Genomic DNA, 25,317 nt, shown 5'->3' on the forward strand with positions numbered 1-25,317 from the left:
GAACTCTCTAGACCTCATTTCCCTCATATATAAAAATAAGGAGTTGAACTAAGATCACATAATTATTCGTTTACTGCTGGAACATGACCTCAGAGGTCATCTAGCCCACACCTTTTATTTCACAGATGAGAAAACTGAAGGTCAGAGATTAACTGATCTATACAAGCCCCGAGTTCAAATGTGGTCTCAGACAGTCACTAGTAACCCTCATCTGTAAAATGAGCTGGAGAAGGAAATGGCAAATTACTCCAATAGTTTTGCTAAGAAAACCCCAAATGGGGACACGACTGAAACAACTCAACACCACGTATACTGGAGTCTGTTCATACAGACTCATGAGAGCTGGTTGTTAAATTTTCACTGTGAACATTTACGCTTTAGAAACTGGCAAATGCTACAAATCAGGGCTTGATTTATTGCTTTTCTAGACTTAAGAAAGTGATGGGTGACAATGTTAGTAATGTAGATTAAACTTAAAAGTGTCCTGAGCCCATCTCCCCTCCGTCCCCCACAGAAAGCTGGTTGCTAAACAATCTACCAGCACACCTCTGTGTAATCATAATGTTAGAAAGTTGCACAGCTGGAATCCAAACTCATGCCTTCTGACTGAATCTAAGTATTCTTTCCTAGATAGTGCTTAAAATCCCTCCCAGCTCTCTCTCTTGTGATCCTATGAATATAGGAAAATGACTAATTCAGCAGGGTCTTTCTCTTAAAGAAACAATCTAAAACGGAGCTCTCAAAGTTTGCATTCAAAATGCCTTTAAATTGAATTCAAGTAGGGGCAGCTAGGTGGCGCAGTGGATTAAGCACTGGCCCTGGATTCAGGAGGACCTGAGTTCAAATCCAGCCTCAGACACTTGACACTTACTAGCTGTGTGAGTCTGGGCAAGTCACTTAACCCTCATCGCCGTGCCCCCCCCTCAAATGAATTCAAGCAATAATGGAATTTTAGGGTGCTCCTGGCCCCTGAAAAGGACATGAAAGAAGCATACCACGGAACACCCATCCGCAAGCCATTTACAAACTGATGGGGAACACAAAAAGCAATTAGAGAAAATACAAGCTGATTTTCACTCTATTTGTAGTATAGATCAGCACCCTGAGAGTTTAGGCAAAGGAGACGGAGGCACAGACTGGTGGAAATAATAGCATTGTTTGCCATGTATTTTAGAACATTATTCCTAGTTTGGCTGGCTTTTTGTTTTAAACCAAAAACTGTTTTTCTCTTTTTCCAGAGCCAATTAAATATTTGGCTCTAAATAACGTGGCGGGAAAGGAAGGGAAACGAGAGAACAACAGAAATGAAGTTTTGAGCCATGAAATCATGGGTGAATAGGTAAAGACTGTCTAGGTCAGACTGTAGAAAGCATTGCAGACTTCAGAGCACTATATATATGGTTGTGTTGTTGTTCAGTCCTGTCCCGACTCTTTGTGACCCCATATGGGGTTTTCTTGGCAAAGATACTGAAGTGCCTGACATTTCCCTCCCTGGCTCATTGTACAGATGAAACTGAGGCAAACAGGGTGCAGTGACTTAGTTTTACAGATTTTTTTTTTTAATGAAAAGGAGGGATTAGGAATTGATCTGATTGGGAATTTAAAACCATTATAGGTTCTTGAAGGGACAAGAGATGTGGTTTGGGTTTGTTTTTAATTGCTTTAGTTTGATGAGTCTGGCAGGATGGATAAAGGCAGGAAGATGAGTTGGAGTCTTTTAGAATAATTTAGGAGCAATGAGAGACTTTTACCCCTCATACCTCAGAACAATTTTTTTTACACCTCTCCAATACACCTACTTTGTAATTTTATGCAAAATTGTAAACTTCTTGAGGACAGGAATTGTGCTTTATCTTTGCAGCTTTTCCAATGCTTATTGTTTTTTGGTTTTTTTGGGGGGGGGGTTGGTGAGGCAATTGGGGTTAAGTGACTTGTCCAGGGTCACAAAGCTAGCGTCAAGGGTCTGAGGCTGGATTTGAACTCAGGCCCTCTGAATCCAGGGCCAGTGTTCTATCCACTGCGCCACCTAGCTGCCCCTCCAAGCTGCCCCTCCAATGCTTATTTAATACAGTGGCCTGTACACAGTCAGGCAACAAGAAGTTAAGTGCCTATCACTGTGCTCTGGGCACTGGAGATATGAAGACAGACAGCCCTAGTCCTTAAGGGACTCGCATTCTAACAAAGAGACAACATGTAAATGATTTGTATATGTACACACAAGGTACATATACAAGTAGATGGAAAGAAATCTGGGAGGAAAGGCATTATCAGCTGATGACTGGCAAAAGTTCCTCCCAAAAGTGGGAAATGAGGGACAGCATTCCGAGCATGAGATAGAAGATGGAAGATAGTGTGTAAGAAACAGCAAGGTGGTCAGTGGGGTTGGATCAGAGTGTGGTAGAGACTGGAAGGATAGAAGGGGTCAACTTTGGAAGAACTTTAACAACAAACAGATCCTGGAAGTATTAGCGACTTTAAGGCATCACAGACAGATCCATTCTTTAGGAAAATCACTGTGATGCCTAGGTAGAGGAGGGATTGAAGTGTGGAAGAGGCTTGAGACAGAACAGACAGAGGGCTGCTGCAGTCAGTAGTCTGGCAAGAAGTGATGAGGGCCTGATCTAGGGTTGGGGGCTGTGTGACTGGAAGGAAGGGTATGTACAGGTAGAAACCGTAAATATCATTTGAATTGAATGAGACACTGAACTAATTCAGAGAGTGGGAATTGAGAATGGAGAATGAATAAAGTTTAGTTTATTTTCTTAGAAAAAAATCAGATTTTTTTTTACATTTGCAATTAAGTTGTAAGCTTTGGGGGGTAATGCCCTTCCCCCACCCCCATCCCTTGCCATAGGGATCTTGGCTATAACATTTAATCTCCTAACTCAATGATTTTTTGTTGCTGTTGTTCAGTCATTTTCAGTTGTATCCAACTTTTTGTGACCCCATTTGGGGTTTTCTTGGCAAAGATACTGGAGTACTTTTCCATTTCCTTCTCCAGCTCATTTTCTGAATGAGGAAAATGAGGCAAACAGTGTGAAGTAACTTGCCCAGGGTCACGCAGCTAGTAAGTATCCTAGGCAAGATTTGAACTCAGGAAGTGGAGTCTTCCCTACTCCAGCTCCAGAATTCTGTCCACTATATTGATGGGTGTGTGTGTGTGTGTGTGTGTGTGTGTGTGTGTGTGTGTGTGTGTGTGTGTGTTTAGAATATTGGCATTTAGATATAATATTTACCCCAAGCCTAAATGCTTCTATTTTTGCTTCATTCTCTCTCTTTTCTACCAGGACATAACTTGGAATGTATAGCTAACAGTCGAGTTACTTCATCAGTTGTGACTTCAAATGGTGAGATCACAACGCATGAACAAGAGGCTGGGACCACAAAAGGGACAAAGGTTACCGTGGTAGGAGTTAGCTCTGGCCAAGAGTCCTTACTTTCTCAAGACAGGACATCTCCAGTTAACCTAACAGATGATCAGATTGCTGCTGGCCTCTATGGTAATTCCACACACTTGTTAAATCTATTTCTTAACACCACAGTTCCATGTTAAACATTGCTAGCCATCCAATTAAATGTAATTGGACAAACATTTATTAAGTACCTACTGTATGTAGAGTGAGCATGCACCTAGTAGAGAGGTGAACTGAACCTAACTTCAAGTTGTGAATCTAGATAAATAAACTTGTCAGTGGCCTAGGAAACCTGTAAGACTATACATTACAGGGGGCACCTAGGTGACACAGTGGATAAAGCACCAGACCAGGATTCAGGAGGACCTGAGTTCAAATTCGGCCTCAGACACTTAACACTTACTAGCTGTGTGACCCCGGGCAAGTCACTTAACCTTCACTGCCCTGCGTGCTGTGCCCCCCCTTCCCCCCCAAAAAAGACTATACATTACACAGAAGGTCCTGATCAGCCTTGGTGGAGGTAGTTCTCTTACCTGTGAGTTTCGTTATTAAAGATACCACAGGTATAGGAGATGAAATTTCGTGTTCATTTCTTGGTACTGCTTTAAAGGCAAAAGAAATTTGATCCGACAACAGCTGTTTTTCTCCTTCAAAGATGGGGGGTGGGGGGTGGGAAGGGAGGGAGGAAGAGAAGGAACACTTTTTTTGGAACAAGTTTTTTTTAAAAATTGATGTCAAAATTTGTTTTTACATATATTTTGGAAAATAAATTCTATTCAGAAAAAAATTAATTAATTAAATGGTCAAAAAAGATGGGTTTTTTATTTTTTAATTTTGAACTTAATAAACATGATAATGTACAAAGGACAGAAAAGGTGGATTGATTGTGAAACTGTAAAGTTCTATTAGTTTGTTTTAGTGAGGCAATCAGGTGGTATAGTGGGTAGAGCATGGTACTTGGCATCAGGAAGACCCACGTTCAAAACTGGCTTCAGACACTTGTGTAGCTGTGTGATTCACACACACCATAAAACATTATATAAGTGGTAGCTATCACTGTTTCTTAAATTTAACACAAAACAACAAAAATACCTTGCTTTGTACTCACCCTCTCCTGCAATTCCTTCTAATATCATGTGTAGTTTTTATACAATTTTGCTTCTTTCTTTTTTTTCCCCCTTTCTTGTAATGAATAAGTATATTTAAGCAAAACATAGCCACACTAAAAAAGTATGGTCTCATCTCACTCTGCACTTCTGGTCCAGAAGTGTTTTTAATGTAATTTTGAAAGAATGGTGTTTTCTCCATACAACCACAGTTCTCCAACACGCTTTGCTTCATTTTTTTCCAAGCATACTTGCCCCAAATTGTGGTAGCATACACAGACATACAACAAATGCATATGATGATTTTTGTCTTGTGTCTATTTGGTATTGATGTAAATTCCTGGCTGTTTTCTTTTTTTGCAGTATGTGCCAATAGTGACAGTACACTTAAGTCTATTATGAAGAAAGATGGGAAAAAGGAATCCAACAACACAAAAAAGAATCTTCAGTTTGTTGGCATCAATGGAGGGTAAGACCCAAGAGTGATGCTGTTTCTCTTAATGCTGGCCTGTCTCTTTTCCTTCTTTCCTGTGTCAAATCACCCTCCAGGCTGCGGCTACTCTAGCCTATGATTGGAGATAACAATACCCAAGGAAGTCATATTTGGAGATTCTTCTCTCTCATCTTCTTGATAACTCATGTCTTTTGTATAAGGGGCATCTGATAAAAATGAGCAAATTTCATCTTCACTTCTAATTTATTGCTAAAGAAAAATAACCTGTCCGAAAATATTACCACAGCAGGTTTCCAGATAGTCCTTGAACGGTGCACATTTAGTTTATTGTCAGAATTCAGAACATAGCAAAGAAAGAAAACAAAGGACCATGATTGAATTGGCTTTCTGCTTTAAGACTTAACTTTCCATGCTTGAAAGACAGACCTTTTAATTTAATAAGCAGCCATGTCAGGGACCTTCTGACTATGGTATCATACAGTAGAGTGTGCTGTATCCAATTATAATTGGTTGTGTTTTTCTATTTTTCCAAAAGGTCCTTTCTCCCCTACATCTCATAAGTTAGCCACATTTCCCACAAATGGCCCAAGCCAACCAACCAGTGCGAAGAGAACCAAATAGCATAAAAATTCTTATAGAGGCACTTGGAAGAAAAACAAATTTAGATTGAGCATTGAGGCACCTACAATTAACATCTGTATTTTGATCCATTCTGTTCTATCTGGTCCATCCCCATCCACATACCACCACCACCACCACCCCCCCAAAAAAAAAGGAAAGGAAAGAATGAAAGGAATGAGAAATAAAATTTAGAGTTGGGCAACTTAAGACCTGGTTGACTTTTAAAATAGGTTCATAAGGGTGTTTCCTTACTTTGCAGTAGATGTGATGGAATTTTTTTCTTAAGCTATGCATCATATCCATTGCTTGCCCAGGACATTTTGTTCTTTTCAGAATTCTTTTAGTGTCCTCAACTCATAAAGCTACAGGACTTTAAATGACTTTTGAAGGGATCAGTCTTTATAACTTGGGATATAAAGTTTAAAGTCCTAAACCATTGGTATTATTTCAAGAGCTCCCTACATAAAACTGTAGAGCTGTAAGGACCTTAGAATATCTTATCTTACCCAGACCCCTCATATTACAGATGAAGAAACTGAGGCCAGAAAAGTCAAGTAACTTGCTCCCACTTACACAGATAGTGGCAGACAGGACTAAAATGTTGGTCTTCTGACCCCCGAGACCAGTGTTCTTTCCACTAACCCTCATAACCTATACCCTAATAGAAATTTCTAAGTCATGTCACTGGGTCTGTCTGGACACAGCTGTGCATCTCCTGAAATCCCAATTGCCACCTAGGTATGAAACAACCTCAAGCGATGATTCCAGCTCAGATGAAAGCTCTTCTTCCGAGTCAGATGATGAATGTGATGTCCTTGAAGAGGAGGAGGAAGTGGAGGAGGACACTCAGGGAATGGCGGAAGGGCACCATGCAGTTAATGTTGAAAGTTTCAGGTCCGTCGGTATGGAGGAAAATGAGATAAAGGTTCAAGAAAACAAACCAGAGAAGGTGGAAATCAGAGAGAGGTGTGGTACATTCCTCTTCCCTTCCCCTTTTCCCTATCATATGTATAATGTTTACTTCAGGTACAATCAAGTTGTCTAATTAGAACAATTATTGTCCAGAGAGCCTTAAAAAGAAAGCTGATAAAGAGACCAATGTTCACATTTCTATTCATTCTATAACAGGCAAGCTAGGGACCACGGCCACATAGCTTGATGGTGAAGATGATTTGACTTCTGATCACCATAGAGACTTCTGAAATTACAAAAGGTTTTAATTTTTTTTTTTAGAAAAAAGCTTTATCTCTAGCCATTTATTTTCTTTCAGATATCACTAACCCATTATTACAGAATTGTTGGCTGTGTGTCAGACAGCTTTCATTATTTTGTTGTAACTTGACCAGTGGAGAATACCACTAGGAGTAGACTTGGAAACATCACCAATCATTAACTGAAATAAATTCCCAAATAAAAGATCTGATTTTCTGAAATATACTTAGCTGAGGGTGCAAGACCTTGTAAGGCTTACCAACAAATCTGGAGTAGAATCTTTTTTAAAAAGGGGGAAAAAGCTAAGAATTGAAGAGAATAGATGAATAATACATTGTGATACTTCATTATAAGTACAAACAGCCCCTCCAAGATCCATTCATTTTTATTTGGCAAGTAAAAGTGAAGCTGAATTAGAAGGTAAGTGTCTATATTTATCTGCAAGTGTATTCAAGTCATTCAGACTTTTGTTCTGACTTTTAAGTTTTCACCTTGAAAGAAGCACTTTTTGTTCCCCAGCAACCAAAACAAGCATTTACTTTTTCAGATCAATAAAATGTGCTCCCAGTGTATGGTATATCCTAGTGTACAAATAAAAATATAAAATGTATATAATAACTCTTGTATATGAATAATAATAATTTTTTTATTTTATTATTTATAATTATAAATAATTTTTGTTTGTGTGTAAATAATCTATTTATATGTATGAATAATTTTTATATGTATAAATAATATTTTATATGGACGAATAACTCATTTATCCATATAAATAACTTTTATTTATACATGTAAATTATATTTAAGCCTATTATTAGGGAATAAATAATAATTTTTAAACTTAATCCTCTGTTTTGATATTTGTATCCAAAACTTTTGGAAAAGCAAAAAAAAAAAATTTCATTATAAGAACTAAACAGCTTAGTTCAATAAAGACTAGAAGCTGGAGGTGAATGTAAAAGCCAAGTACGAAGTTTCAGGTACTGGTCAGCCCTTTTCTTTAATCTTCAGGGGCCAGGACTATACCTGAGGTTTCAGCTGGGCTATTTGACCTCTTATTTAAAGGATTAAAGAATTTGTTGTAAGAATCACGCCAAACCAATTGGCTTATATTCTTTTTATCTTTAGGTATGAATTAAATGAAAAGATGCTCTCTGCATGTAATCTACTGAAAAATAACATCAATGATCCTAAAGCCCTGACCAGCAAAGATATGGTAAGCTACACCAAAGTACAGTCACCATTTCTGGTCTCTGTGAAGTTGATGTTGGTGTGAACTATTACTCACATACTAGCCAACATCTGCCCCTAAAGCTATTTTTCTTTGCTACCTTCTCCTCCTCCCCTGAACCATAAAAGGACTGAGAGGGCCAAGTATGAGTTGCATTGCCTCTTCTCTGTGCAACAAACCCAGTGACCATTTACTTCCATTCTGTCTCAGGAGATTCTTTACCCACCCTGTACTTTTCTTGGGAGTGTGTATTCATCTTGGAGGCATGTACTCAGAAATGGAATTATACGTGCATGAGGTTCAGGCTCTTTGCATCTGCCTATTCTGGTTCTGTTTTCAGGATCATCGTGGTCTAGAGATCAGCATGCCAGGATTTGAGGCACATTTCTTTCTTTCTTTGTTTTTTAAAAGCTTGCTGCCTGGGCAGAAGTCAGCATTCCTTTTTATTACAAAACTGCATATTATCTTCTGATGTGGAATGCATGCTGCAACTATTCTTAACCCTAAGAACAACCACGGTGGCCTTCTCACATTTCGAGGAGGAGTTTCTGAAACAACTGAAAACAAGTGGATTAAGGTTGCTTTGCTAATTCTGAATGTCCCAGGAAAGATTGGCTTCGGTGTTCTACCACAATGATTGATTCTGACAAATCCTGCCTGCCAACTCTTTGGCTTTCTGACTCAGCTGAAACTGTGACTCTTCCCTTCTCTGGTAGCCCAGGGCTTAGGGGCATTCAGAAAGCTCTTCTTGACAGTCACATGAAGTCTCTGTGGTGACTGGTATAGTTACATAACAACTGAGCAAAGTAGAAACTGAGCTAGAAGCTCAATAAAAAATATTGATTTTTAAATTCACAGCATCAGAGAAAACTAGAATTAGAAGAGCTTTGTGGACTGGCCCAAACAAATGGGACCATTTGCATTCTTGCATATCAGTACTTACCTTTAAATAAACTCTGAAATTAAAAAAAAAAAATCGTGCTCTCATATATTCCATTTTTGGAACACCCTACACCAGCCCTGTCATTTTACAGGTTAGAAAACTGAAATCTAGATAAGTTGTGGCTTACCCAGGACTGGCCACTTAATGACAGAGTTGGGATTAGAACCCAGGTTTCCTGACTCCCTGTCTTGGGCTTATTTGACTCAGACTATAGAGCCTCTCTGCTTCTGTGACTAGCAAAGTATATATACATATATATATATATATATATATATATATATATATATATATATATATATACATACACATATATATGTATGTATATTTATTTATTTATTGGGGGGGGCAGTGAGTGACTTGCCCAAGGTCACACAGCTAGTAAGCATCAGGTGTCTGAGGCTGGATTTGAACTCAGGTCCTCCTGAATCCAGGGCCGGTGCTTTATCCATTGTGCCACCTAGCGGCCTCTATATTTTCTTTTTAAAATACCATGTGGTCATCTTATGAAATATTTGATGTAATTACATAAACCCACCAAAACCAATCAATTTAGTAATATCACTAGAGTGGGGCAGAGAAGGAAGATGATGATTAGCTTTTAGAGATTAAAATTGTAAACAAAGTTAACATTAAACAAATTCCAGAGATCTAAGGAAATGTCCCAACACAATGGCCATATTGAAAAAACAGTGAAGAGAACAGGCATTTTTTTTAATTTTTTTTTTTTAAGTGAGGGAACTGGGGCTAAGTGACTTGCCCAGGGTCACATAGCTAGTAAGTGTTAAGTGTCTGAGGCCAGATCTGAACTCAGGCATTCCTGACTCCAGGGCCTGTGCTCCATCCACTGTGCCACCTAGCTGCCCCTTTTTTTATTGTTTTTGTTTTTTTTTTTAGTGAGGCAATTGGGGTTAAGTGACTTGCCCAGGGTCACACAGCTAGTAAGTGTTAAATGTCTAAGGCCGGATTTGAACTCAGGTACTCCTGACTCCAGGGCCAGTGCTTTATCCACTGTGCCACCTAGCTGCCCAAGAACAGGCATTTTTTAAGCACCTTTTATGTGACAGGTCCTATACTAAGCATTTTACAATTGTCTCATTTGAGCCTCAAAACCACCTTGGGAGGTAAGTACTATTATTATCTTCATTTAACAGATGGGGAAACCGAGGCAAACAGGTTAAGTGACTTGTACAGGGTGAAACAGCTAGGAAGTTATCTGGGGCTAGATTTGAACTCAGGTCATCCTGACTACAGGTCTAGTACTCTAGAACTACCTAGCTGTACATGTCAGGTGCTTAGTAAATATTTGTTGAATGAATTTTTATGCAAGTAATTTGGTGTGAACATTGGTAAAGAAACACATTGGTAGAGAAAAAACACAGTTTTGTTTCCTCTTTTAAAATTTGTGAGGGTTTGGAGGTAGATTTGGTTTTGACAGAACCTATACTTCCCAACAAATAATCATAACAAACCCACTCAACAAATTGCATTTTCCCCAAATGTTCAGCAAACCACTTAACAGATGACTACAGCTGATAGTATCTACCACTTCACACTTGAGGAAACAATTTAAAGAGCCTTGGGCTTAGGTTCATGCCCCAGCTCCTCCATTTACTGACTCTAACTTAACTTTAACTTTGCTTACTCAAACTTGTTATTTTCAGTCATGTCTGACTTTTCATGACCCCATTTGGGGTTTTCTTGACATAGATACTGGAGTAATTTGCCATTTTCTTCTCCAGCTCATTTTACCTAGGAGGAAACCAAGACAGAAAGGGTTAAATGACTTGCCCAGGGTCACAGCTAGTAAGTGTCTTGAGGCTGGATTTGAACTTGGGAAGATGGGTCTTCCTGACTCCAGGCTAGGCACTCTATCCACTGCATCACTCAGTTGCCCTTCCTCAAAATTAAGTTACCTAAATCTGTAAAATGGGCATAATAATACTTAGCGTTACAATCTTGACAACATGGTTGCAAGGATCACATGGGATACTGCATTTCATGTGGTTTTTAAATATAAAGGCGAGTTGCTGCTATTTTTAATATTGTCCCATGTTGTGACTCAGGGTGGGGTTGGTCAGAAGAAGGAGGCAGTATTGCCAAGTACAGTTGGGGACATCAGAGATTCTGTTGATGTAATATTTGGGGGAACTCATTTGTAAAGTATATATAAGGGCTTGAAATGTATACATTATTTTAAAATTTATTTTTATTGATACTCTCTTTTTATATCATCTCTATTTAACCATTTATCCTTCCCTATCTCTCTGTCCTAGTAAGTCATCTCTTATAATAAAGAAGGAAAAATGAAAGGGGGAAAAAAATTCAGCACAACCAACATATTGAAAAAGTCCAGCGTTCTAGGTGATACTCCAAACCCATGGTACCGCACCTCCTCTAAGAAGTCAAGGGAAAGTGTCTTTTTATAGGTCTTCTTTGGTTTGGGGGCCCACATTAATATTATCAGCAACTCACCTGTTAAATGCTGATCTCATTTGCCCAGTCATTGTGATGGCCCAGAAACATGGGATTTTGTTTGTTAACATTGACCAGGCAAGTAGGAGCTAGCTCCTACTTTGGATTAGTTGTTTCTGAGACTAGATTCTTGCCTACACTTGACTAAAAAAGTCTTGGTTTCCTGACTGTTAGCTTGGGACTTAGAAAACCTATAAATAGAAGTGGGGGTAAAATGATTAATAACCCTTTTGGTTTTTTTGGCAGCGATTCTGTCTCAATACCATCCAGCATGAATGGTTTCGGGTATCAAGTCAGAAGGCAGCCATCCCTGCCATGGTTGGGGACTACATCGCTGCTTTTGAGGAGGTCTCCCCTGAGGTCCTGCAGTACATCATCAACATGGCCGATGGCAATGGAAACACAGCCCTCCACTACAGTGTCTCCCACTCCAACTTCGAGATTGTGAAGTTGCTTTTGGATGCCGGTATGTTGGCTGCCCCACCCATCTCCCAAAATGAAAGAGTTGTGACATTCCTCATAGAGCCTATGGGAGGAATGGAAAGAGAACTAGACCCCAAGTGAAAATCCCAGCTCTTTAACATTTCTTAGCTAAAAACCCTTGACTACCTTCTCTGAGTTGCAGTTTTTTTGTTTTGTTTTTTGTACTTTTGGAGGCAGTTAGGGTTAAGTGACTTGCCTGGAGTCACACCGCTAGCTAGGCTAGATCTGAACTCAGGTCCTTCTGACTCCAAGGGTGATGCTCTCTCCACTGCATCACCTAGCAGCCCCAGAGATGTAGTTTTAATACTATTTATACCACCCATCTCAGAGGGGTGTTGTGAAGAAAGCATTTTGCATAGTTAACACTTATATAGTGCCGTTTCTGTGCCAGGCATTATGCTAAGTGCTTTTATATGTCATCTCATTTGATCCTCACAACAATCCTGGAAGGAGATGATATATTTTCTCCATTTTATATATGAGGAAACTGAGGCAAGCAGAAGTCAAATGACTTGTCCAGGGTCACACAGCTAGTAGGTATCTGAGGCTGGATTTGAACTCAGATCTTATGTAGGTTATTATCATACTAGTTCATTTGCATTAGAATTCAATAACTTTTTTTTTCCCTCCATCTTTACATAATACAGATATATTTACTTAGATTTTAGGCTTCACATGATTGTTCCAGCACTAAGTAATACCATATAAAGAGTAAGTGTCTTGGGTCAGCTAGGTGGCACAGTGGATAGAGTACTGGCCCTGGAGTCAGGAGCAGCTGAGTTCAAATCCCACCTCAGACACTTAACACTTACTAGCTGTGTGACCCTGGGCAAGTCACTTAACCCCAATTGCCTCACTAAAAAAAAAAAAAAGGTGTCTTGTCTACCTAGAAATGAGGTCTTGAGGACCCTCTTGCTTTAGTCAAGTAACAAAAGAAGAGGCCATTTTATTTAGTGATAATATAATAACTTATGATAATGATAATATAATACATGTATAATGTGATGATTGAATCATATAGTGATATTACATTATTCTTATTCTTGGACTATTTGGTGTTATATTTGTAGATAGTTATTTAATGTCATTATATTCTTACTCTCAGCTTGCTTAAGCTTTTATGGTCTCATTTTATCCATGTACCCTGATTGAATTAACTCAGTTGACTGGAGTTCTGTGCTGAAAAGCAAATATCATGGATTTGATTCCAGGATGAGTAGGCAATGGCTATAGACTGTATCGTTCTAGCCATCCATATCGCCATGGCATAACATTTATCATAAAAAGGGAAATTCAACAATAGACCATGCATATATTGATATAGACCTAACCCCTTTGAAATAATGAGGACCATCAGATCATAGGTTTTTAGCTGGAAAAGACTTTAGAAGCCATCCAGTCCAGTCTCCTAATTTTCCACTTGAGGAAGGCTGAGAAAAGTAAAATGATGTGCCCAGGGTCATCATACTAGTAAAAAGCAGATTGGGACTTTAACTGAAATTCTGACTACAAATTCAGCCTTTTGCATCTCACTATGCTAACACTGTGGCAGGAGGCCTCAGGCCCAAGGTCATTATTACTCTTATTGGAGCTGTAGTTAAAATGGTGTTAATTCTAGAAAACCCAAGGATAGTTTTTTCTGTGCCACAGGACATGGATATTGGTATGTGAACTACATTATTCCTTGAATTGTTTTGATGAAGAAAGAATAGTAGTACATATATAAATGTCTTTATACATACTATATGTGTGTGTATGTACACACACACACACACACACACACATCCCCTAAATCATTTATGTTTGGTTTTGAGAGAGGCAGCATGACATACTAGATAGATAACTGGCCTTGAAACAAGGAAGACCTGGAAACAAATAATGAAGCAAGAAGAGAAAGATCCAACTTGACAAACTGGAAACTGATCCACTTTATCCCATTCCACTTTCTGCCTCCCTATTCAACTCTACCATTGCTCCCATTCCATGGAGAGCACTTCACTTCTCAGCTACACAAAAGTGGAGCAGATTTGGCAGAGCTGCCAGGTGCCTAGCTCATATATTGTCTAGCGACCTCCATCCCAAATATTCATGGAGATCAGAGCCCTCTGAACTCATATTAGTCTGATCAGCCACAGTAGGACACACTGTACCTTGACCCCAACACAGTGATGTCATTTTAGTCCTCTTCGAGTATGAAGGACAATAACATGCCGGTTAACCTGGGTCATAATTAATTACTTTAATTTAAAAGAATCTGGGGGGCAGCTAGGTGACACAGTGGATAAAGCACTAGCCCTGGATTCAGGAGGACCTGAGTTCAAATTTGGCCCCAGACCCTTGACACAGCTAGTGTGTGACCCTGGGCAAGTCACTTAACCCTCATTGCCCCACCAAAAAAAAAAAAAAGATGCTCTAAAACAAAACAAAACCTGAAACTGTCCCTTTCTACACCTTAATAATGCTAGAAAAGGAATTCACAAAGTGGAAGAAATGATGATAACATTAGCAGGTAGTCACAAACAGATGTGCAAAACATGGCTAATTGGAGAATGTTAACTATATGCTTTGGAAAGTAAATGAGTTAATGCCATCATTGGAAATAAGAGAATCCTTCAAGTTAGACAGCCTCTCCCCCAAAAAAAGGTATTTCCTTTTTTTTAATTTTTTTTTTTTTTTTTAGTGAGGCGGTTGGGGTTAAGCGACTTGCCCAGGGTCACACAGCCAGTAAGTGTTAAGTGTCTGAGGCCGGATTTGAACTCAGGTACTCCTGACTTCAGGGCCAGTGCTCTATCCATTGCGCCACCTAGCTGCCCCTCAAAAAAAGGTATTTCTATAGATAGCTTAGATCAATAAACTAGAGAGACAGAGAACTAGAGCATCTGCAGCATCTAGGAGGAACCTAGTACTGAATATAAATATTAAAGGGCCCCAAAGCACAAACCCACCCCTCTATTTCATCTCAGTGTATCTTTACATATGTTCCATATTTACAGAGAACATAGTGTCCTTGGAATTTAGTAGGCTATTGAACTGGTGTAGTTTCTCCTCTCCGCCCCATTATGGAAACATCTTTAACATCTTAACTTAAACATCTGGTCTTATACAGATGTCTCATAAGGCCCCTTTCCTGCCCTTCCCATTCCTTTCCTTTAATTAGTATGCGCTAGACACATTTAAAACTTACTGGATGGTAAATTAGTAAGCCCCAGTAGACGTCTTAAGAATTATAGGAATAGAAAATTGTCTGGCTTTATTAGGTGTGTACAGACTCTATTAGTCCTTGGCAGTTTCTTAGAGGACTTACTATATCCATTCTCAGACCAAATAGGCCTGGGGCAGGCTCCATGTCATTTAGTTGAAATAAGACTTCTTAAGATCCAAAACGTCAAAAATAGCACTTTGTGGCAACAGAAGCAACCACAAGGAACATCCAGTCTTCACCCAAGCACTATTATTTTTGGTGGTTCTCACAGACTTGCACAGTTTATTTCATCCTACCTTAGATGTTTACCAGGGTCTGTGACCCTGAGGAAATCACTTAATCTTAATTGTGCCTCAGTTTCCTTATCTATAAAATGACTGGGTTGGACTCAGTGCCCTCTCAAGCCCCTTCTAGGTCTTCTTCCACGATCTTAAAGTGTTGCTTTAACATTGGGACCCCACCACTTCTATTTTTTCCCTCCTGGAGTGTCATTGCCTAAAGCGATTTCACGGCAAGCTCTACAAGACAGTGACAAAAACTGTTTAGAGGTGAGAGAGGCTAGGATGGGATACCTTTGATTATATGAGGAATGTAGAGCGGGATCAGATAATTATAGAGGTCATGAATCAGAATGAAGGTTTAACAGATGGAGAAGATGGATAGTCAAAAAATTGTTAGAAATCTTTTTTTTGCAAAGGAGAATCTATTCAACTAAAAAAAAAAGGTAATGGTGGAGAATAGGTGGCACAGTAGATGAAAGGCTGGAACTGGAATTAAGAAGACTTCAGTGGATAGAGCAATGGCCCTGGAGTCAGGAGTACCTGAGTTCAAATCCGGCCTCAGACACTTAACACTTACTAGCTGTGTGACCCTGGGCAAGTCACTTAACCCCAATTGCCTCACCAAAAAAAAAAAAGAAGAAGAAAAATCCAGCCTCAGATGCTAACTAGCCATATGACCCTGGGAAAGTCATTTAACCTCTATTTGCCTCAGTTTCCTCATTTGCAAAAAGGAGATAATTGTGAAGTACTTTTAACACAGTGCCCAGCCTATAGTAAGTGCTATATAAATATTAGCTATCATCATTATCATTATGACCACATAAAAGCAGGAGAGAAAAAGGAGTAACACCGTGAAGGGAGGGGGTTAACAAAGGAGAGGAAGAGAATAATGAATAAAGGAAGAGAGCCAATGAAAACAGGCCACTTATAAAAAAAGATTAAAGTAGCTAAAAAAACGGAAGGGAGGAAAAGAATTTTAACTCGAATTTTTTTTTTAAAGTATAGATATAGATGAAGATGGAATAAAATATAAACCTAACTAAAGTAAGCTCCTACCCTCCTAACTGTGATGACTGGAGGATTTCCTTGGCCACCTCCTGCCCCCTCCTTTCCCAAGCAAATAAAATGTGATGTGCTTTTTTTCCCCCTTCATACCAATATTGGCAGGGGGAGGGGGAGGATTTTGCTTTAAAAAATCTCGTTTCCTCAATTTTCCTTCTGAATTATTCATATTCTTTGAGCGCCTGCTACATTTCAAAATACAGAGGTGTGTGAGGGTTGTATTCCAAAGGGCTACCACTTCTCCTTGCAGATGTGTGTAATGTAGACCATCAGAACAAAGCCGGCTACACCCCCATCATGCTTGCAGCCCTAGCTGCTGTGGAAGCCGAGAAAGACATGAGGGTCGTGGAAGAACTTTTTGGCTGTGGAGACGTGAATGCCAAAGCTAGCCAGGTCAGTACTCTTGCTTTGTCACGTGTGGTGGGTTCATTCTAGGAGGGGGCCGACAAATCAGCCCCCGCCTGGTCACTGCTACACTCTGAGCACATACCATATACCTAACCACCAGTCAACCAGAGAGGTGTCGTTGAAATGTTAAATGAGAATCTTGGTTCATCGTCTCCTCCTTTCCTTTGAATCCTCCTAGATATAAACCTGCATTTGATGCACTTTATTGGATGTTTGTCTCCCACAAAAACTCCCCATGTGCTATACTGCCCCCTTTTTTCCTATTTTTCCCTCCCCCCCCCTTCATCTTTCTGTCACTGGGATCCTGTCCTCTGGCCCCATTCAGACCCTTCAGCTCTGTGGGAGTTTCTGACTCTGTTGTTTCTTCCTGAAGGCTGGGCAGACGGCCCTGATGCTTGCAGTCAGTCATGGAAGAATCGACATGGTAAAGGGTCTGCTGGCCTGTGGAGCAGATGTCAACATCCAGGACGATGAAGGTTCGACTGCCTTGATGTGTGCCAGTGAGCACGGCCACGTGGAGATTGTCAAGCTCCTACTGGCCCAGCCCGGATGCAATGGGACCTTAGAGGACAACGTAAGCTGAAACAAAGACCTGAGCAATTGGACCTTCTTAGTTAGGGGAGGGGGAAAGAAATGCAGTGAGACAGGAGAAGGGAGCCTATATGCTTTTAGTGAAATGAGTAATTGATTTGGAGTCAGAGGTCCTGGTTTCAAATCCTACCTTTGCCACTTATTACCTGTGGAACTTTGGGCAAATCACTAAACCCCTTATAAGCCTGAGGGAGTGAGCCTAGTTGGCCTTGCAGAGTCTAAATTTTTTTTTGGGGGGGGGGGAACAGTAAGGGTTAAGAGACTTGCCCAAGATCGCACAGCTGGTAAGTGTCAAGTGTCTGAGGCCAGATTTGGACTCAGATCCTCCTGTATCCAGGGCTGGTGCTTTATCCTCTGCGCCACTTAGCTGTGCCGCCCGCCTCCCCCTCCCAGGTCTAAACTTTTTATCCTGTGTTTTAGATAGAGCTGAATTAGGACAAGAGAGCAAAGTACAAGGCATTTTCTATTTGCCATGTCAACAATTACTTATTAAACCAAGTGCTGAACCATGGATGAGATTAAAAAACAACTATGACAGTCCCATCCCTCAATGATCTTATCTTGCAGGGGCATACAGCACCTACAGCTGGGTGGTATAGTTGATAGAGTACTGGGGAATCCGGAAGACCTCAGTTCAAATCTAGTCTCAGACACTTGCCAGCTGTATGACTTTGGCAAGTTATTTAACCTCTTTGCCTCAGTTTCCTCATCTGTAAAACCAGGATAATAATAGCACCTCTCTCACAATCTCAAGGTTGCTTTGAGGATCAAATGAGACTTTTGTGAAATACTTTGCAAACTTTGATATTATTGTTATTTCACAACTAGAACGCAAAACAGTATGACAAATGAAAAGAAAGGACCATATAAGTTCCATGTAGGAAAAGATCATTCCTCACTTAAGGGGAGATCTAGGAAGAGATATCTGGAATCTGAAGACTTGATAGAGAAGGTCATTCTGGGTATCACACTAAGGACCTAGAGTCAGGAAAATGGGATAGCAAGTAGTCTTGCTTGGTGAGCGCGAGATAAACCTGGAAAGCCAGGGTGGTGCTGTACTATGGACAATCTTACAGATCAGACTTGGAGTTTAGATTTGACTCATTGAGGGATTTTGAGCAGAGGGGCTGACGTGACCAGGTCTATGAATAATGAAGATTAGTCTGTCAACAGTGTGAAAATAGATTGGAGAGCCAAGAGTACAGAGGCAGGAAGACCGGTTAGGAGGTTACTTCAGTGGTCCAGGTGGGCGGGCAGTATTAGAATGGGAGCAGTGAGGGTATGAAAGAACAGATATGGAAGGTATGGTGGGGGTGGAATGGGCAGGACTTGTCAGCTGATCTTATGTGGGTGTTTTGGGAGAGGGAAGAGTCAAAGACTTGCACATTTGATCACATGTAATTTCATGCACCCAGGTACCGCATGAACTTTTCACAATTTTTTTCCTTTTTTGGGGGGCTGGACATGTCATTTCATTAGTATAGAGGGGACTCCTGGTGAGGAAACTACAGGATCCCTTGCTCTGCAACTTAGCTTTTCTCAGCAATTGATGATCCAAGACAGTTCTAGAAGACTCCTGATGAAAAATCCTATCCACCTCCAGAGACAGAACTGGTGGAGTCTGAATGCAGATTCAGTCACACTGTTACTTTACTTTATTCTTCTTGTTTTGTTTTCTTTTTTGGTTTTAGTTTGAGGTTAAGTGCATTGCCATGATTCCAAAGCCAGTATGTATCAGAGAGAAGACTTAAAACCCAGGTTATCCAGGTTCTGAGGCTAATTTTCTGTCCACCGTACCTCTTACCCCACTTTGGTTCAGCCCTCCTGCCTTTCGGAAAGAAAAAATAAACAATTCTGAAATGTCATTCTAGGGTAAAGGTGAGGGTCAGCAAGGGAATTAGCATGGGTGTGTATGTGTGTGTGTGTGTGTGTGTGTGTGTGTGTGTGTGTGTGTGTGTGTGTGTGTGAGGGTGGTGACCATTGAGAAAGGCATGGAGGGACAGGCACCATTCTGAAAAGCTTATCTATGAAGCATGGCTTTTGACTACAGCTTTCTTTCAATAGAACAGATTGAGAAGGTGAAAGAAAAACATCTTTTGTCTCAAACTCCAAATTACTCAGTAGGGTCTAAGCCAACAAGATAAGGAAGTCAGGGGAGGGGTTTATGGGCATGAAAATTAAGCCACCAGCTGTGTGACCCTGGGCAAGTCACTTAACCCCAATTGCCTCACTAAAAAAAAAAAAAAGAAAGAAAGAAAAGTAAGCCACATGCCTTTTCCACTGCTTCTGTGGACTGCAGCTCCAGCAGGTTCTTTTAAATCTGCCCCAAAGGAACTGACATTTCCAGCTCCCCTTTTCCTGGAGACAGGAAATGAAGGTTGTCATTTTTTTCTATGACTAACATCAGGGAAAGGCAGCTTGTGCCAACAGTGTCGAAAGGTTGATGGAGCCCTGCTGACTGTCCAGGAAGTCTTCAGATTGAGTTGCCTCTCTTTAATTAACTGCTTCTGCATCCTCATCTATCAAAAGGAAAAGGGTGGGGGGCAGCTAGGTGGCGCAGTGGATAGAGCACCGGCCCTGGAGTCAGGAGGACCTGAGTTCAAATCCGACATCAGACACTTAACACTTACTAGCTGTGTGACCCTGGGCAAGTCACTTAACCCCAATTGCCTCTCTTAAAAAAAAAAAAAAGGAAAAGGGTGGGGGCAGCTAGAGGAAAAGGGTGGAGGAATCAGGATGGGGGGTGGAAGAGGGTGGGTAATTGGAGCCAAACTGTGAAAGAGCAAAGAAGCCAAGCAACAGGCTATGGTCACTGTTCAAACATTGCATTTAAACAGACATTTATAAAGAACCTACTCTGTGCAAGGCATTATGGTAGGGATACAAAAATGAACAGCTCAAGAGTTTTGAATGGAGAAGACATAACTAGGTTTATGAATAATGAAGATTAGTCAGACAACAATGTGAAAATGTATCAGAGGGTAGAGAGATCAGAGCCAGAAATACCACGAAGGTTATTTCAGTGGTCCAGGCACGTGGTGATGAATGGGGGGAGCTGTGAGAATAGATAGAAGAGACATGAAAGCTGTGGTCAGGGTAAACTGGACAGGACTTGTGGATATGTGGGAGGAGAGGGAGAGTCAATAATTGTCTGGCCTGAAGTCCTTTTAATTTTAATAGTGATGATGTGAGATGACCAAATAAATGTGATATGAGGTTTATGTGTTATAAGTGAGAGTGAAAGTGAGATAAAGATGGAAGAGAAGCATGAAATAAGACAGCCAGAGGGCTGTGAACCAGACTCCAGAAGACCAGGCTATGGTATTGGTATTTTTTCCTGGAGGTTTTTGAGCAGGCAGTTGACCTGTCCACACTTTTAAATAGGCAAGATCATTTTGGTAGCTGGGTGTGAAAGATGGAAACAACAGAAACTGGGGGCAGCGCATACCCTTAGGACCAAGGAGACCTTTCTTTGAGTTCATGGAGAAAATAAATTAAATTTCATTGTGATGGCATGTTCTTTCTCTAAGTCTCAATTCTTGTTATTTAAAGGGAAACCCTCCACACAGGATGGAAATACGGAAGACATTCTGAGACATAAATACGTTAAGGAAATACATTCTGAGATGCGAGATAAGAAATTTATGGGATATGAGAAAGGAGATATGAGATTTATGGGATAAGGAAAATAAATTCTAATCCCTTTAATTTTTTATATCTAATCTGTCTTTTTCTTGTTCTGTATCTGTAAAAACCCATCTATGCAGGCCATCAGGAATCATATTAGTTCATCACTGTAACTTGTAACATTAACTGAGATAATAAAGGATTCATAATCCCTCACTGACGGAGGAGGAGGATACATAACAATGTCATTGTCTCATAAAACAAATCATTTCAAGTCAGACATTTATTAAGTTCCAATTATATGTAACAAGTTATAACAAGGGCAACAACAACAAAGCAATCCTGACCTCTGGAAGCTTACTTGCTACTGGGAGGATGCAACATATAGGTTAACAAATGAAGGAGAAATATGTAGTTAAGTAAATAGAAAGTGATTTGAAGTAGGGGAAAGCATTAATGGGAGGCTTCATAGAGGAGATGTCACCTAAGCTGACCATTGAAGGAGAGAGGGGTTACGAAGGGTGTGGGTGAGGCATGGAGGAATGTTCTAGGCATGGGACACAGCTCTGGTAAAGGCAAAGAGGGGAGAGATGCCAGATTTGAAAACTGTGATGGAGTCAGTTTGCTAGAGTACAGCGTTTGTGCTGGAAAGATAGGTTGAAAACCAATTATGAAGGTTCTTATATGCTGGCCTGTGAAGTCTATCATTTTTTATCCAAAAAGGATTGGGAAACTATGGAAGACTTTTGAGCAGGAGAGTGCCACAATCACACCCATGCTTTAGTAAAATTACATTTTGGCCCATTGTGTGAAATAAGATTAAGAGATGAGAGAGAGTAGAGGCAGAAAGAGAGAGAGATGATTAGTGATGGAAGCTTGGGCTGGGATGCTTGCAAGGGTAGATGCAGGAGATGCTGAGGAATTAGAATCAATAAGATATGACAACTGATTGAATAGGGGTAGGAGGTGAAAGTAGAAGATGAGAAGAATCAAAGAAAACTGCATTTCTGAAATTCTGTTAGCTCTGTGAACTTGAAGTCAGGAAAACCTGAACTCAAATCCTGTCCCAGGCAAGAGTTGGGTGACCTTGAACAGAGAGATCATTTAATCTCTCTAGGCTTCAGTTTGGGGGTTTGCAGTTAAGGTCCCTTCAGTTCTAAGTCTAACATCTTGTCATCCACTAAACTTGGTCATTGGGGAAGATTCTAATGTTCTTCAAAGAAAATAGGAAAATTGGAGATGGAGTTGGGCTATGGGGGGGAGAGTTGAAAAAGTTCTATTTTGGACATGTCACCCTTTTGTTGTTGTTGTTGAGGCAATTGGGGTTGTGACTTGCCCATGGTCACACAGGTATAATAAGTGTCTGAGGCCAGATTTGAATTCAGGTCCTCCTGATTCCAGAGCTGTTGCTTTATATACCATACCACCTGGCTGCCCTGACATGACAGCTTTTAAATGCCAGAGTTTGGTTGGTTTCTCCTCCCCTGCCCCATGCCCACCCCCATCCTCCCTACCCCCTTTAGCCCTTCATTTAGATGAAGGATCTTAAAAATTTGTGACTTGACTTGGTTTTCTCCATTTTCTTCAAGGATGGAAGCACCGCACTCTCTATCGCCTTGGAAGCAGGACACAAAGACATAGCTGTTCTTCTCTATGCCCATGTCAACTTCTCCAAACCCCAGTCACCGGTCAGTGTTGAATGCTGAAGGTTTAGAAATAAGCTGAAACTCCCCTGGTTGATTCCCTCCTATTGGATGGGGGCCCAGGATGTTCTGGTGTCCTTAGTAAAGTTTGAATATTCCTCCCTCAACAGCCTGGGCCTTGTGTAGAGGACAAGGCAGACCTGAAACTGTGTAGAAGTCCTGAACGCCTCCTTGTCCTCTCTGAGATAGTGGGTGGGCTGTTCTGTTACCAAAAAGCGACTGTTGTCTTTGTAAATATTGTCAAAAGTGGCTTGACCCAGACCACAATATCTCTGCCCTTCTCTTTTCCTTTGGACTTCAGTCGTGCTCACAACTAACCAGAAACTTGAATCTTGGAGGTATCTGTGTTAACTGACTTTGTCTTGGGAGGAATCAGCTTTTTAATTGGGGGCTTCTGGGGACAGGGGGAACAGCCTCAAAATTTCTGCTGCTTCTAGGGATTCCAGAGCCCCAGGCTCACAGCTCTCCACTGCCTCTCCATTGTTCAGAGGTTTGGCCAGCATTGTTCTCAGCCCTGTTAAGACTCATTTGCTTAATGTGAGGCAATTATGTTTGAAACTGAACATGTTGCATCAGAAATCAGAGTAGCTTAATACACTGCTTCCCCTGTTTAACTGGATGAACTCATTCTTAATAACAACCTCCCCACTTTTTTTTCCTTCCTCTTTTCTAGGGCACACCTAGGCTTGGAAGGAAGACGTCACCTGGGCCTACCCACAGAGGGTCGTTTGATTAGTGATGGGCAAGGATTCCTGCATATTTATGCCACCATTAAGCTGCTAACTGTTACTGTTTTTATGGTGACAGAAACTGAATGTAAATGTCTTGTGCCTGAACTCACCAGCAAACAGGGAGCAGAAGCCCAATGTGAAAGGCAGAAAACGTTGAAACTTTAAGAAAGCGATAGGCAAAGCACCTTGCTGATTGATTAGTGCAGGTAATGCTGTAACTTTTGACCATTTCTCCACCTATGTAGGAGCTACCATCAGCCCATTCTGTTGCTATCAAGTCCCTATGTTCCGTTATGTACAGTTTTGGGGAATTGTAAAGTCACCTGAGCAGGCTGCTTTTACATTCTTCCCCTCCTCACCTGCCCCCAGCCCCATGACACCCTACATAGTATCATGGTCTCAGTGACAACCCTTTTTTGTCTAGTGGTCAGATTTTGTGTATGTGTGGTTTCTTAAAAGATATTTATATTTACTAAATGTGGAATTTGCTGGCAATAATTCTCTGAAATTTCATTCCAGAATGATTTGTTGATTTTTTTTTCTTTCCGTCTCCATCATTTTAAACTAAGAAAATTGGAATGGCTTTGGTTGTTTAAGCTCCTTGGGTCTAAGCTGGTGGGTTTCTTCAGATTTAGGAATGGAAGGTAGAACTCTCCAAAGTCTAAAACTCACTAAAGAAAATGTCTACAGTTTGTTATGTCTATTGGATGTATTATGTAACTTTTTATATAAAAGATAACTATATGAAATTAATTCACACAGTATTTTGAACTTTTATATTCTCTAGTAACTAAACACATGAAGAATTGTGTAATATTACCCTATTTTTATTAATAATTGCACATCCCTATTGATAGCTAATGTTTAAAAGTTGATTTATGTTAGAGGGATTGGGAATATATTCATCTGTAGAGGAATATAGTTTAGTTCTGCATATTTATGGAAACCTTTATATCATGTCACACTCACTTTAGGCCTCTATGTATTTAAATGTTTGAAGTGCCTTAGACTCTTGCCATATTTTCAAAATAAAATTTCATTATGCTATTTTACTCTTCCTCTGCCTGGCTTTTGATTGCTGTCTTCTCCCAACACTGTTGAGTTACAGCAGGGGTAGTAAAAGTTGATTGATGTATTGAGTAAGGCCATGAGAGTGAGCGCTTCAGTGGTCTGGGACCACTGAAGTGGAGAAGTCATCTTTTAAGGGCACTGGTACCTTTCCAGCAGCAGTGCTTAGGGTGCATGGCATAGTTTTGAAATTTAAGACTTTATTAATCGACAGCTCTTCCTACAGGTAATCTCTGAGGGGAAGCCTACAGAGTGGGTTATTGTCATGTCCAAAAATATACCAACCTTTGATTTCTAATTTTTACTGCTATGACCCTGTGATATACAGAGGATAAAGAAGCGAGGCCAGGCAAAAATGTGGCTTCCTTTTTCCTCTTTTCAAACAGCATGGGGGTCACAGAGGGAATGAAATCATCATCTTTGAATGAATGAGACGTGATAGCCAAAGTGTGAACTATGGGCCGGGGCACAGGAGAGAGTCATGAATTGTAAAGGCCAGGTATTTGTGTCAACTGCTGTACAGAAATCTTAACAAGATGTTTGCTTGAAACATTGCTTTTGTTTTGTTGGGAAGAGGGAGGTGTCCAGAAATCATTTTTCTATGAAATGGGTTATAATCTGAAATACTGTCTTGAAAGCTTAGGAGGGATGATTTTTACAAGGAGCAGGAATTTAGAAAAAGGTGCCCAGTTAGGACTCAGCCAGTTGC

General features: G+C 40.4%; 1 protein-coding gene across 3 annotated transcripts in view; it reads left to right on the forward strand.

Annotated features, from left to right (window-relative positions):
* The window catches only part of KANK1 (KN motif and ankyrin repeat domains 1), a 253,017-nt gene extending 228,437 nt beyond the window's left edge, over window positions 1-24,580 (forward strand). For 2 of the 3 annotated variants that reach the window (XM_043973658.1, XM_043973651.1), the window contains exons 4-12: window positions 3,288-3,500; window positions 4,883-4,988; window positions 6,333-6,560; window positions 7,935-8,022; window positions 11,699-11,918; window positions 16,731-16,873; window positions 17,262-17,462; window positions 22,696-22,794; window positions 23,483-24,580. In XM_043973658.1, coding sequence (XP_043829593.1) covers window positions 3,288-3,500; window positions 4,883-4,988; window positions 6,333-6,560; window positions 7,935-8,022; window positions 11,699-11,918; window positions 16,731-16,873; window positions 17,262-17,462; window positions 22,696-22,794; window positions 23,483-23,545 — 1,361 coding nt within the window. In that variant the 3' untranslated portion in view covers window positions 23,546-24,580. The remainder of the gene's footprint in view (window positions 1-3,287; window positions 3,501-4,882; window positions 4,989-6,332; window positions 6,561-7,934; window positions 8,023-11,698; window positions 11,919-16,730; window positions 16,874-17,261; window positions 17,463-22,695; window positions 22,795-23,482) is intronic. The other variant, XM_043973665.1, reaches the window with a different exon arrangement.
* Window positions 24,581-25,317: the final 737 nt, after the last annotated feature.

Source organism: Dromiciops gliroides, chromosome 1, assembly GCF_019393635.1.
Source record: "Dromiciops gliroides isolate mDroGli1 chromosome 1, mDroGli1.pri, whole genome shotgun sequence".
NCBI classification, from domain to species: domain Eukaryota; kingdom Metazoa; phylum Chordata; class Mammalia; order Microbiotheria; family Microbiotheriidae; genus Dromiciops; species Dromiciops gliroides.